Raw genomic sequence first — 15,997 nt, forward strand, 5'->3', positions numbered from 1 at the left:
GGTAGGCTTCAGGGGTACATCAAGGGCTTCAAGGCTGAAATGGGTGAGTGGGGGAAAGTATCTACTACTGGTTCTCTGCTGATGTCACTACTAATTAAGAAGAAGTTGGTTTCATGTGGTTCGGACTCCCCCAGTGTTGTCGCCAAAGGTGTTACTGATTGATAAGCCAACTAGTATTACCCCTGAGGCATTTAAAGGAGAGATTATTAAAAGCTAGAGGCGCTATGAATCGTTAGTGTAAAAGAAAACTCCAGGGGTGTAAGGATCGTAGCTAATGACAGTGAAACTGAGAATTGGGCACACGATTCCGATTAGATAGGACAATTTTTTAATGCTCTGGCTAGATAGGTTTTTCATTGTATTATTTTGTGTTATTTGTTTGTGTTGTATGTTATTGTGTTTATTAAGGGTTTTATTGTTCACGTTCTGAGTTAGTTTTAGTTTATTTTTTGGTATTTTGTTTCTTTTTGTTGTTTATACGGTTTTGATTGTTTGGATAGCTCCGGTAATTTGGGTTTGCTGAATAGGTGGTTGACTGTTAGGTTACCCCTTTGGGGTGTATTCTTTTCGGGTTTTCCCCTAGTTTGTGTATTTGGTGTTTAACAACTTGGTTTAGGATTTTAATTTAGTGGTGAATCAGTACACTGTTAAATTGATTGTTGCCAATCTTCTGCAGCCTTGTATGATTGTATATGATTTGCTGCGAGAGCTTGGCGAAGAAGGCTTCTTAGACGCCATTTGTGTCCAAAACACGAAATATATACGTTTGCTGAATTTTAGTAATCTTTTTAAGGTCATATTTTATTTTTAAGCCAGAAGGGAAAGTGGCAAAGTCCATTATATTATTGAGTGCCATAAAGAATTATGTAGGACTTTCATAGAGAAAGGTTGAGTGTTTGTGGATTTCACATCTTGTAGGGTTAATGATATGTCAAGGTGAGTCATTATTGTTATTTTGGGCTGGGGCACATGGTGAAATCTTGTAAAGGAAAAGAACTATGTTTGTTTTGCAGAAAGGATGGCCATCATGCAAAAGACTGCTTGATGAAGAGGGAAGGAGGTTCACCTGTTTGCCCAAATTGTTTTAATGTTGGGAAATCGGCTGGGTACGACTGTCAATCAGATGAATGTCCGTGTGTACGTGGGACGTTCTATGTCGCCAGATCAATATATGTTATGTTTTTGTGTTTAAGCCGTGTTTGTGTTTGTTATTGTTTTGTTTTCTAACATGTCTTTTGTTTTTGATTACATTTCACCTTTTACCAGCGCTTGTGTTTGATGTTTATGTGTTTTTCGGGGTAATTTAATATTCTGGTGGTTATACCTAGTTTATGTTTTTGCTTTTGGGTTATTTTAGTGTTTTGTTTGTGGTTTATGTTCTTGTTTTGGTGTTTAATGTTTTGTTGTTTGATTTTAATATAATGTTTTTATTTAGGTCTTATCTTGTGTTTCTGTTTTGATTTTGTTCTTGTTTTCTGTTTACGTCTAGGTTATGGATATATAATACATACGTTTACATGTTTATGTTTTTGTTATGGTAGTAGTTTAGATTAATTGTTGTAAAGCTGTTGAATTTTTATTTTTGATTTACAAGGTTTTTTTTTTTGTTTGTTTTAGATGTTATTTTATATTTTGGGTTATTTTAGGTTTATTTATAATTTATGATTCTGTTTTTTGTTAACTTCTTGTTTTGGCGGTTTAGTTTAGGTTATTTACATGTTCATAGTTTGTGTTTGTTTACAGTTTGTTTTGTTTGGATTAGTTTAGTGTTGGTTTTAGTGTTTTACATGTTTTTGTATTTTCCTTGTTCACAGTTTATTTTCTTGTTTTTTGTTTGGTATTGCATGTCTAGCTAACTAGCTCACTGTTTTCGGGTAGGTTAGGGTGAAACAGCAAAATCGGTATGGTAATGTTTGAGACCATTGTAAGTACATTCATTTAGGTTAACATTAGTACATTGATGGGAATATCATTTGTGGCATTTGCATCAGTGGCATCCTGAGGCAGTTGAGACTGGGAGATGTCTGTTGCAGAAGTACTGAAGATGACCTCTGGTAAAGCCCCTTAGGTCTAGGTACGGAAGGGGTAGAGTATGGCAGCCTAACTGCCATGTGGGATGTCTTCCCTTTGGGGACAGGATGTGGTGTTAATACAGGATGTTGTGTCTTAGCTCAACAAGATCAGCAGGCAAAGGTGGTACGTAAACCTGATCTTTAACGAGACCCCACAAGAAAAAATCTAGCAGTGACAAATCTGGGGAGTGGGGTGGACATGAAATTAGACCTTCACGACCAATCCACTGACCTGAAAATTGAGATTCAAGAAAACCTTGGACTTCTATGTGGTAGTGAGATGGTACCCTATCCTACTGATAGTAATTGCCCATTTTGGTTATCATCATCGAATTGAGGAATTATAAAATATTGAAGCAAGTCAAGATAAACGATATCATATATGGTTGCTTCCTGGAAGAAGAACGAACTATACATACAGTCTTTGTTTGATTAGGGCACAAAAACATTGATCTTAGGCTTAGTTATCATGAATGTGCTGCAAAGTTTCATGTGGATTCTTGCTATCCCATATTCATCACTTATGGGTGTTCTTGCCATGTGAAATGTTAACTCATCACTAAAAATTGCATTGTGTAAAAATGTATCGTCTACAATTCTGTCCATCATTTCCACACAAAACTGCAGCCAAGCAACTTTGTCCTCATCTATAATGTGTTGAACCACGGTTAGTTTGTAAGGCTTCAACTGCAGTTGTTTACGTAATAAGCGCCAAACAATCGTTTGTGGGATGCCAGTTCCATGTGACACATGTTGAGTTGATTTCTTTGGACTTTGTGAAAAGCTTTCTCTGAGTTGTTTCACAGTAGCTTCAGGAACACTTGGGCATCCTGGTGATTTTGTATGTAGAATGGTGATTTTGTAATAGAATAACCTGTTTAATGAAGGTTTTGTGTCAAGAGTAAATTGTGTGCCTACTAGGAGGTCCCTACCATACACTATGAAAATTACATTTCACTGTAGTTGCTCTCTGCAAATTGTGAAAGCAAAACACACAGTGAGCATGTTCTGCGCCAGTAAATGTATCCATTTTTAACAACACTGGTGGCTGAATTCAGTACTAATGAACTATGCAAGTTAAAACATGATGTTTTGCTATGAAATGAGACCTCAATTGAATCAGTAAGTTTTCTAAATAAATTTTTATATGTTTTTAAAGTTGTGAAGTCCTTTTCGAATCACCCAGTATTATAATTTGCATTGATAATTATAATTAGCATTGAAAGTTTGTAATTAAAGATAATGTTATTTGAATATTTTATTTTAACTTTGAACATGAGCTTTTTTTTTATGAAAGTTAACCATACAAATTTTTTTCTGGTGAGTCAGAGGAACCCCATTTATGGGCGAAGTGTCAGGCTCGCTAACAGGTTCTGCAAGATGTTATAAAGAGTGCCTATGCTCTACCGATAACCTCCTATCTCACCAACTTCCCCCTTCCATGGAGACAGACCCACAAATAAGCATTAAGCAGCCCTGGAAGGTGCCTTTGAGCTCTTAATCCTTACTATGCTATCTCATTGGTTTCCCATTTCACAAAATCAACCATTTTCTTTATTTTAGCAACACATCTATTGTTATTAAGAGATGGCAGTTCAAACGATTTTGTTATATTATGTTGAAGTTATTACTGATTTTACATGTTTAATCCATTTAGTTTAGAGATTTCATTCCTCACTCTTCCTGTTTATTTTCTACAGCTGCATTGTAGCATAATGTTCTTTGATAAAAGAATATGTTACTGTACTTACATACGCGTTAATAGTTCATTATATTTATTCAAAGATCAGATTTAGGAACAGGAGGATAACTCACTTCAACCTTTTTGTTTAATCAATTTCATTAGAAATTAGGTGTGGAACTTCTACAACAAAAATTTTGTAAATAATTTATAAAATGGAAAAAAGAAACTATCATTGGATTTATAATATATTGTGAAATTTTTTTCCTGTAAGTGATTGTAGTAGTTATTGATGCAGTCTATTCCTGTTAAATCAATGATAGTATTTTTCCAGTAGTGTTAATGAATTATCACATTGCTAGTAGTTTGTTAGAAAATAATTTAATATAAAAATGCAGGAGTAGACTGTAGGAAGAGTTTGAGCATAGTACGAGGTCTGTTCAGAAAAAAACACGAGATATTTTGTGAGGTGCAGTTGACAGCATTGTTCTGCATAACCTCCTCTGTAACCACATGTTCTTGGCTTGTTGATATCTTGTTTAGTTCTTGTGTTTTGTTATTTGAGTGCGACGTGTGTAAGTGTTAGTAGAGATTTTTGTGATGTGTGATTTTCGGGAGCAACAATACAACATAAAAGTTTGCATGAAACTAGGGAAAACTTTCACAGAAGTATTTCAACTTTTGAAATGAACTTATGGAGATGATGCTCTGAGTCATATGCAATGTTATGATTGGTTTTCATGATTTAAAAGTGGTTGTCAGTCGATTGAAGATGATCCTTGACCAGGAAGGCCTTCAACTTCAACTGATAACACCCACCTTTTGAAAATCAATGATCTGGTGCATGCAAATTGCCGAAGGTATGTCAAGAACTTGCAGAATAGGTTAGCATCTCAATTAGATCATGCCATGACATTTTGACTGAAAATTGAACGTGCGTCAAGTTACAGCAAAGTTTGTTCCTCGTTTGATGACCGAACAGCAGAAAGAACATCAATTGGATGTTTGTCGGAAACTTCTTGAACAAGCTAATGACGATGAAACATTCATGCAAAGGATCATAACGGCTGATGAAAGGTGGGTTTATGGCTGCAACATAGAGACAAAAGTTCAATCATCAAAAAATTGTTACTAACACTTAATCATGTTGCACTCAAATAGCAATAACATGAAAACTAAACAACATATCAACATATGGTTACAGACGAGGTTATGTGAAACACATTGCTGCCAACCACACATCACCAAAAATCTTTTTTGGTGTGTAATTAAAAATGTTCAGTTGTTTTCTGAACAGACCTCGTATAAACCTTCCTAAAATTTTCATTTGGAAATTTGATCTTTATCTCTTAAAACTTTGGTTAGTTGTTTGGTATATATTTTATTGTCTTTAATCATCAGGTGGTGGAATGGGAGTTAAAACAGCTGTGATTGTTGGTGGTATGGATATGATGTCACAAGCATTGACCCTAGCAAAGAAGCCACATATTCTAATTGCAACACCTGGACGATTACTTGACCATCTTTCAAATACAAAGGGTTTTAATCTCAAGGCTCTTAAATTCTTGGTAAAAATTTATTTAATAATTAATTATATTTTTCTTCATTAACTTGTATATGGATTTTGTAGTGCAGATTTTATTAGATTAATTTTGTATTTTTTTTTTAATCTTTAATATATCCAAGTAAACAAATTTCATAACATTTTATTAAGTAACAAAGAAATTACATCTGTACTTGTCAGCCAAATGTATCTGTTTTAGTATTTATTAAACATTTTGAATCCTAAGACATTATATAATACTTGGTACCAGAATCCTAGGTATTTTGAAAAAATTATTACCATCTTCATTATAAACATAAATTAATAAATCTTATATGCTTTGTATCATCACAATCTGTAGTTCGATAATTTAAAAAAACATAATTTTATTGTACTTAGCAAAAAAGTTTCAATGCTTGAATTTGATGAAAAAATTGGCTGAAAAAAAATTGTAACATTGTTTATATGATATTTATTCTCACAATAATGTTTTGAAATATTATAATTAAAAACAAAGGACACAAGTTTTTTTTTATTAGTAAAAAATTCAGTTCCTAATTAATTAATAAAATATTAGTCAATATAATAAAAAAAAATGGTTTTTTTTTTTTTTTTTTTTAGGTATAATTAGCATGATACAGTTTGAAACAGTTTGATACAGTTTGAAACAGTGTGGTAAACATAAAACAACCCCACAATCAGGAAACTAAGTAGTTTCTTTAATACAGACTTTACCAGTAACTGCTTTTGATTTTTCTGAACAAACGTTTACAACTATACCTCATTTCGCCCTTACTGAACATTGCTAGCCGTCATCTTATGTAGTGATGATAACATGAGCACATCTCTCCATTTTGTTCATAGAAAATTGTTTCTTCACGTGCAGTTTCTGATATTTTTTCGTTTCTTTTTTATTACATTTTCCTTTGGCTGTTCTTTCCGATTTGGCTTACATATGCCAACTGCTTTTGTTTTATTCTGCCACAAGAAATCAATTACTGTAGGAGACAAGTAAAATCTATTCATGAAAACAGTGTGGCCTTTACCTAAATAATCATTCAACAGCCTCTGTAAGACAGTGATTGGAAATTTGATCTTTATCTCTTAAAACTTTGGTTAGTTGTTTGGTATATATTTTATTGTCTTTAATCATCAGGTCTTTATTCATCATTTACTTTCATTGCCTTTGCCTGTATACACTTCAAGCCGAAGAACCTTTGCACTCTTAGAATTGCAAATTATATTTAATTTTATGCCATATTTATTGGGCTATTATACACACGAAACTGTATTCGGTCCTTAAAACCACAAATGCTCTCATTAACTGTCAAATTTGCATATAGTCGAAAGGATTCAGGTGATTTTTCAAGCATATTGTTAAGCAGTGACCTTATTTTATGCATTGGGTCATAATCATGTTGATTTTTTAAACATGTGTTGAATTATCATATACATCAAAGGTTGATAAAATTGCAAAAACTGGTCTCTAGACATAAGAGATTGTGCATACAGTGTATTTATAGATTTATTAGTGGATTAGTAATGTCTAGGTTTAGGTTTTTTTACGACACAGATATGAAAAATTATAGAAAAAAATGAGTACATTTCATGTAATTTAACAGTCTCCCATATACTTCAAGCACAATTTGGTTTCAATATATTACTTCCCTCTCCAGATAGTTTGTATAACATAGTTATAGTATTAGTAGTAATTACAGTATTAGATAGTTTGTGTAACAGATAGTTTATCTGTTATAAATTTAGCACATTTATTAGTTTTGGATTTGATCAGTTTTACAATTGACTCAGAAAAAAATAGAAAAGACATCAAATGGTGTTGATGTCTCATCTGCAGCTGTTATGCCACTAAATTCATTGAAATCGAGCAAAAGGGCTTATTGGCATCAAACAATCAACCCAGCAACTCATCTGATTGCTTTGCAGACCCACTACTTCTCTTTCTTTTGGTATTTTTATTGGCCTCAGGCTAGTAGATGTAGACCCTCATCAGGAAAACTTCGGGCAGTGTTAGACTTATTGTCGAACATTACCAGCACTTTCAGGTAAATCTGACACTACATCAAAATCTGGATCTTTATCCTCATCAGCAATTTCTCCTTCAGATCCAGAATAAAAAATTACTTTATTTAGAATTTCAGGACAAATTTCATCTGAACTAATATTATCATCAATATCAGAATCTGACAGAAAATCATTTATCAGGTTATAGTTTTTGGATCGTCTACACGATAACATTCACTCATATTGAAAAAAATGTTTACTTGATCAAATAATAAATATTATAGAATAAAACAATAAACGCAGCTGTAAAAATTAAAACATTGACTCACATTAGAAAAAATAATAGCATGTAAACTACAAAGTAAACAACCTTTTCCAGCATAAAATACAAGAATATTTTAGAAAACTAACATTCTAAAATTAATAAAAGAACACAGTAATTCTTTCACTAATAAAAACTAAACATATTATGTTGATATCTTAGTGAAATATCAATTCGATGTAAACACATGTCAACACCACGCACTGCCACGAATGAAGTGGTCATAACTTAGCTTTTTGCCAGCAAGAAACACCCGTTGAATAAAATTACATAGTCTCCTAAATACCTAAAAGATTACAGTAAGAGTTACTCAGAACCATTCAAAATGAATTGAAGAATTATTGTATGTATCCTGTTCACGAGAATAGCCCACGAGCTGGTTGTAATAGAATTAAATGTAGAACACAGGCTATACTCGAACTTCGGTCATCCATCCACATTATTCTATGTGGGCTGTATTTGGGTATAAGATTTAAAGTGTTAAACCTATTTAATTTAGTAATTCTTTTTTTATGACTGAAAAAATAAGTGATAAGTATTATTATGTGAAATCTGATTACTATGACATTTACTTCTGAGAATACCATCGCGTGTCTCTTTATAATATAATACTGTTTTAATTTTGTTTTCTGGATGGGCCTTAGTAAGACAGTTCTTCCCAAAATATGCCAAATCCATCTCTGAGTTGATAGTCCTCATCTTCTACTAGTCAGAAGGTTATATACTGTGATGGATGTAAAACATGATGTAAATAAAAAATCAGATTTACTTTCTTGAGATTAATAATATCCACCACTATCAGCCAGTAACAGAATAAAATAAGTGTTACTTATATTTCTGAATATCTCTTACAGTTTGGTGGGCTTGTCATACTGATATGTATATCCAGCTTGGAGAATGAGGCAAAGTGAAATCACTTCACTCTTCAAATTTTTCTTTCCCTCATAAGCATGGTGTGGTTCACATTACTGAGAATCCTTATGCTTTCTTTGAGAGTGATTGATTTCTTGTTTCGAGTTACCTACAATCATTTGGTTGTGGCAGCTAACAAACAAAATTCCAGTGAGAATAGTTGGAAGTTAATTCTGGCTGCAGCACAGTTTTGGAATCTTCTACTAGATTGTGGAATTAACAATTCTTTAGAGGAGTGTACTTCTCATTGTAAACGGATCAGGGATTCAGTTTTGTATTTGAAGCTTATAAGAAGTCATTCTAGCAGTAGATGTGTTTCAGGTAGTGAAGGAAAGCCTTTTTTCTTTTCTAAAACTTCTGTTAATAGATATTTTATCAAATTGTATTCTAATAAAAGAATGAAATTATTTATAAATAGTCTAAGAACCGAACGAATCTCCTTACTATATTGATCTTCTATTGCACACAGAAACATCTCTTCCTTTTTCTCTCTTTTAAATGGAATTAATAACAGTAAGCATTTTATTAAGTACTGTTTGCTTTTTAAGTCACTAATAATCTGTGATCTAGCCTCCCAACACATTGTTCTTTGCCATAGATTATATTTATAAAAATTATCAGATATAATAAATTTTGTAATGGTTAACACCACTATATAATTAATGCAGCAATATTGTTAACTGATAATTTTATAATTGTATTATTAACTGATAAGATAAACAAGATTGTGCTCAAAAACAATTGACAGAATTTTACTGAATAGTTAAGTAAACTTGTAAATTGTTTTTAATTGTAATCTTATTTTCCAGTTTATTTCAATAATTGTTTAGCAAAATTATTTATTTATTTTTATTTACTGATATTAATGAGATTATTGTAAAATGCAGCATACCTTTGTTCAGGAGTTGTTTAATTTTATACATTTTATTAGAGTAAATTAAATATTTGTTTGTTTCCTGAAGTTATGTTTTGGATGATAAAAATTGATACTAAAATGTCTTTTGGAAACATCACATTAAATGTATTATGTATACATAATACATATATGTATACATAGTAAATGACTATGTATTTTTACTTATGTTATGCATATTTTTTAATAAATTTCAATATTTTTTTTGTTTTCTTTATTTTATATTTTAATACAATTCTAAATAATATTACACACCGACATGGAAAGGTTGAAGGTATATTTTAATTCAGTATTGTAGACATAGATCGACACGGATTGAGTTTACTTCATAATTTTACAATCCATGATTGTGTTTTTATATAACTAAAATAATTTCTACATCAGTTCTGTAACATTATTATTTGTATTGGCAAAATACCTTTTTCTAATTTTTTTTAAAAACAATTAACTTTAGTTACCTTATTTTTACTGCGTTACTGCATCCGTTATAATTTCATAAAAAATTTTTAAAAAAATTGGAAAGAATACTTTTGGGAAGGCTTGTCTAGTTTTTGTAAAAAATCAATTAATAATATTTATTATGTATATAAAAATAATCAGTATTTTTTTTTATTTTCTGTGTCTCATCTTTTCATTCACTTTACATTTAAATAAATTATAGAGCAATTAAATCAAGAAAGCCAGTATGGTTGTTTTAATGTCATCTTGTACATAATTCAATAACATGAAGAAGAACATTTCATGTTTTGCTTGTGGGTTAAAAATGCACCTTTACTCTTGACAGATGCGAGTATGAAGTCTTGTTTTGAAGAACTAAAAAAGAAGTTGTGAGATCGAGTGGACTTTTTAGATTTTTTCTGCTTCATTTGATAGCTTTGATGATAGCTTTTAATGAATTGTTAGTGTTAACTTAAATATTTTTTTAATTAATTTGTTCATTGTAAACATTAGGTTATGGATGAAGCTGATCGCATTTTAAACATGGATTTTGAAGTAGAAGTTGATAAAATATTAAAAGTTATACCAAGAGAAAGGAATACATATTTATTTTCAGCCACAATGACAAAGAAAGTACAGAAATTACAAAGAGCTTCACTTAAGGATCCAGTAAAAGTTGAAGTTTCAAATAAATATAAAACAGTTGATAAATTACAGCAGTATTATTTATTTATTCCTGTCAGATTTAAGGTATTTATGTTTTTTTTGTTTACAATTTATTTATTATTAAGTACTGATAAGGCAGTTTTATTATTATAATAATAGTCTTGACTGCTGTAAATTAAGAAAATATTGTTTTATATAAACTGCTTGCTTTTAATTAACATAAAATAAAAGTAAAGGATTTGCAGCCATGTTAATATATTTATTTAAAAATTAAACATTTTTTATAATGGTATTATTCTTCATCATATCTCTTTTATTGTTTTATGTTTGTGGTTTTTATGATGCTAGATATCCATTTAATCAGCAGTATGTTGATAAACAGTGCAATAAGCCATTTGCAGTGTTGATTAGGGTTAGTTTACTGTACAATTAATGGTTAAATATTTTGACTTGTATGACTATCTTTCTTGTTTTATGCTGTTATTCCATGGAAAAAGCTTGGTTTTTACAAATAAGAAATTCATATAATTTTTTTACGCTTTCTGATAGTTATCTTTTTACATTGTAAATCCCCTCATATTTATTTCATTCAAGTAACTTTATGTTGTAAAATATATACTCTATTTTGAATCTTATAGGTCTAAACTATACAACCTCTATCACTGAGATTAAAATCCTTTTCTCCTCTATCTTTTGTATGTATATATTCCTTAATTAAAAAGAAAAATAATTACAAAATATATACATGTATAGGCTTACCATGTTTTTTTGGGTCCAACCCAGGACATAATTTTGAAATTACTTAACAGTCTTAACAGTTTATTGAAACATTCAACTTTATTTATTGAGTTGTCTTTATCACTGGACATGCCTTTTTTCAGAAATGGTTTGTTTGTTTTAATTATATCATAAAATTCTCAACAAGAAAGTTCTAAATTAATTTTAACATTTAGCAGATGTTTAACAGTAGATACTGAAAGTCTACTCCTTTCTGCAGACCAGATGTTCACTGTAGTTGAAAAAACTCTCTCAACTGAAGCAGATGTCCCAGGTAAAGACATCGTAAACTCAACTATTTTAGAAATATTGCAACATGAAGTAGTCTTTTGAAACGGCTTAAAAATTGTTTTCCACTTGTCTTAAATAGTATCTGGTACTTTTTCAGAACTTGAACCACCACCTACCCTTTGGGTTTGAATTAACTGATTCAACAATGTACATTCATCAAATAGGTCTCAGTATTTATGGAATCTTTTATAATTTCATTAACAACTTGTGCACTCTCTTCTAAGTCAGACCAGGCAATATCAGTTCGTAAATTTATCCACTGAAACTTACTAATTTTTATCAAAACTGGTTTTCCACAACTCTTAAGTATTCGATAATAGAACTATAAAAATTGTCTACAGTTGAGAAGAATTTTTGTTCTTACATCATTATTTTCTTTCAGAGTGCATAGCAATTCTTTGGCAGAAGATGATATAAATTTGGGGGTTTTACTTTCCTGAAGTTGACAAATTAATTCAGAATATGTCTGAAATGCTTCTGTTGCTGTGATAGAATTAGCTTCCAATTTCAGAACTACATTATTAAATAGCTATAGAGTACCATATAAAAATTTCAAAAACAGTTGAATTCCCTCCTCCAGACTGAAATATCTTGCAACAATCGTAACAAGTTATACTTCACTTCTGTTTGAACTATCCATCGTTACTGTTACATAATAAAGGTATTCCAAAGAACGCAACACATTATCAAATATAAATGACGAAATAACATTAACAATAATTGCCTCGGTTTTGGTTCTAGCAGGTGAAAATTTTGGGTTATATAACCTTTTAACCAGTTTAGATGTGCAGTGTGATGTTTTGAAACTGAGTTTGTGTCTAGCAGTGTGGTATGAAAATGTAGCTTCTTTTTTTAGCAGCACACTCCAGATCAGTTATTATTATTCCCATCTTTTGCTTTAAAAAAATTTGTTATGTTTGCTGAAGCAGTAGCATTAATAGTACTCCTACGTTTAGCTGTTTTCACGTGGTCTTCAATATCACCCTTTCCTTTATGTGCAACAGAAAATTCTCCAGTACCTAGTGTACAATAAACACGTTCATTGTTACTCTCATTATTACACAATTTCAAAAATTTGTATTCTTGTTGCAGGTTAACATTAAACATACATTTTCTTTTACCCATTGCTAATCGATGAGACAAAAAAACAAATAGAGATAAAATTACCAAAAAGGTGTAGACGAGTTACTTCATGCACGAAAACCGCATAAACACATTTTACCTGTTGTGTTGCCAAATGACTAAGTAAAATTTAGTGGCTTGACTGGCTGCCACACCTCCGTCAAAATTGACATCAGCGCTTGCTCCAAGGTTGGCTAAGAGATGCACAGCCATAAGAGAATATTTAAAAACGTAATGTCAAACATGTAGGTCTAAAATTAAAAAACAAATCCTCACCAGTCATAAAATTCTCAAACCCCGGACAGCACTAAAATACCAAGACTGTCAGGGCTAATCCCGAACGTATGGTAAGCCTATCATTTATAGGTATATATTTTTAAAAAATCAAATAATTCATTAACATATTGACTGCTGTGTTAATAAAATTTAATATTGTATGAAATACATATCACCAATACACAGTGATTAGATAAGTTTGAAAATTAATATGGTAAGTTTAACTTATCTAATTACTGTGTTTTGATGTTTATACTTCATATATATACATAATAATAAATTCTATTAATATAAACCACCTAGTACAGAATATTGAGATGACATATCTTAATTTAATTTTACCATGAAAGTACTTTAGTGAGATCCCACATCTTCAGTCATGATTGAAATATTAAATTAAATTGCAAATAAATATTAGAAATACTAAAATAAAACATGTTTATGGTGTCAAAATCGTTAATATGCAGTTTAATTATTTCAATCATGACTGAGGATACGGGATCCTGCTAAAAGTACTTTTATAATAAAGTGAATGTACAATGTATCTTATCTTGGTGGCTTATATTAATAGAATTTAACAGTATAATTATAATTTAAACAGTATTAATTATAATCTAACAGTATAAAAGAATAATATGAATCTTAAAGATTAATTTTAGTAAGACAATATATATATTTTGCTTGAAATTTTCTTAACATCCAAAATCTGGCAGTATTGTTCTGACTTTGGTTTCTTTTCTATTAAATGTAGTTTGTTCAGAAATCAAAACTTCACACACACACACAGAGAGAGAGAGAGATGGAGAAAGTTATTTATATATGCCATTAAATATGCACTATAGCAGTAATTCTCAACCTTTTTAGCTCCTTGACCACCCAAAAATTAAAAAAAAATGTATAATGAACATTTTGCAACCCCCTAACCTCAACCCCAACCCAATGAAACTCGGTTACAACTATTTAGCTACGTTGATAGTGATGGTCATGAATATGCTTGTATGAAGTGTACAAACTTGAGCAATTTACAGGTTTTAACTTGATGTGTGGCTCCTTGTAATTTGGTCTGCTTGCATAATATTCACTGTGAGAGTTTCATGTTTGAATATACATATGGTATGTTTGAACATGTGCTTTCAGCAGTATAAAAGAGGTGTAAACGATTGTAGTATGTCAGTTTAGTTTTGAATGCAAAGCGTGCATCTGGTGCCTTTATTTAAGTTTCTAAAAGTGTAGTTTCATTAAAACTAATAATTGAGGTTTTGCTTTTTCAGTTTGTGGTCGAACGGTGTAATTATGTTTTTTTTTAGTTTTTTTTAATTAGATTCTTATGCAAAATGGATAAATTTGTGAAAAAACAAAGTGAGCTATCTACAACCAGTGAATTGATTTGTAAAAAGACAAGATTGTACAATGACAGTTATTTAAAGTATGGTTTTACTTCATTGGATGGAAAGCCACAGTGCGTTTTTTGCTCTCAAGTCCTCTCTGATGAAAGCATGAAGCCATCAGAATTAATTTGACACTTGGAAACTAAACATCCAGATCATAAAAGCAAACTTGTGGAATTTTACAAAAGAAAATTACATACTTTGAGAACTCAACAAGCTTCTATTTGTAAATCAAGTCATATTGATAAAAGTACACTTGAAGCAGCTTATCTTGTAGCGTTAAGAGTAGCTAAAATGTCCAAACCTCATACAATTACAGAAAACCCCATACTGCCTACTGCAGTTGATATGGTCATTGATTTAATTGCGTGGAAGAAGCAAACAAATTGAAAAAGATTCTGCATTCTAATGACGGTATCAAGGCGAATTGATGACATGGCTGCAGATGTTCATGATCAGATAATTCAGCAAGTGAGTTCAATTTAACTCACTTGTTGATGAATCAACAGAATGGCAGACATTTCTCAGTTCTTATGTGTTGTGAGGTATGAATGCGATAAGGACAGATCAGTGAAAGAAAATATGTTCTTTTGCAAATCATTACCTTGTCATGCAACTGGACAGTATCTTCTGATGAGGCTACTAAAAACTTTAACATAGATTGGACAAAATGTATTGCAGTCTGTAGTAATTGTGCAAAGGCGGTAACAGGAAAGAACAGTGGATTTCTGAAAAATTAAAAGATTGTGATATACCAAGGGTGGAACGGATGCACTGCTTCCTTCACATACATGCCACAAGAAATATGATGGAAAATCTTAAACAAATTGTTTGTAAAGCTTTAAAAATGGTTAGTTTTATTAAAAGTCAACCATTACAGAATAGACCGTTTGCTAAACTATGTGATGAAAGGGAAAAAAAATAAATCCTTTTTCATACAGAAATCAGATGGTTATTGCAGGGGAAAATGTAAACCTGGAATTGTGAGATGAATTAATAATATTTTTTCAGGATAAACAAATGCCATACTCTATGTTTTTACAGAATAATGATTATATGTTGCTGTTGGCTTTCTTAGCTGATGGATTTTTGCATTTATAAGACTTAAATATAAATTTACAAGGACATGATAAAAACATTTTATTAATGCATGGCAGACATAGTTCATGCTTTCATTAAGAAGCTTAATATCTGAATTATTTGCCTTTAAAGCAAAAATTTTGATGTTTCCACTCACTTTTGATTGTATTGAGAAAAATTTGGATTAAGAAGACACTTTTACTTACCAAAGTTTGGATACCATGTGTAAAATTCAGTGTGTGAGCTAAAAATTCAGTTGGTGGAGTATTTTCCAGAAGATAAAAATGATTTCTCCAAAGGACTGGTACCAAATCCATTTAGTAAAATTGTTGTTGCAGCTGCTAAATTACCAGTTGAGATTCACGACCAGCTCATTGAAATGTCTCCCTATAAAACGTTACAATTACAATTCACATCTGAAGATTTATATATGTTTTGGCTTGCTTGTTGAAGTGAATATGGAAGTTTAATCACAGAAGCACTGAAATGTTAAT

The 15,997-nt window shown here is 31.1% G+C and overlaps 1 protein-coding gene across 2 annotated transcripts in view; it reads left to right on the forward strand.

The window, feature by feature from the left end:
- The window catches only part of pths (probable ATP-dependent RNA helicase DDX47), a 34,575-nt gene that overhangs the window by 11,292 nt on the left and 7,286 nt on the right, over positions 1 to 15,997 (forward strand). For both annotated transcript variants that reach the window (XM_075363899.1, XM_075363898.1), the window contains 2 exons: positions 5,155 to 5,321; positions 10,417 to 10,653. In XM_075363899.1, coding sequence (XP_075220014.1) covers positions 5,155 to 5,321; positions 10,417 to 10,653 — 404 coding nt within the window. The remainder of the gene's footprint in view (positions 1 to 5,154; positions 5,322 to 10,416; positions 10,654 to 15,997) is intronic.

The sequence above is a fragment of the Lycorma delicatula genome, chromosome 4 (genome assembly GCF_047948215.1).
Source record: "Lycorma delicatula isolate Av1 chromosome 4, ASM4794821v1, whole genome shotgun sequence".
In the NCBI taxonomy this organism is placed as follows: domain Eukaryota; kingdom Metazoa; phylum Arthropoda; class Insecta; order Hemiptera; family Fulgoridae; genus Lycorma; species Lycorma delicatula.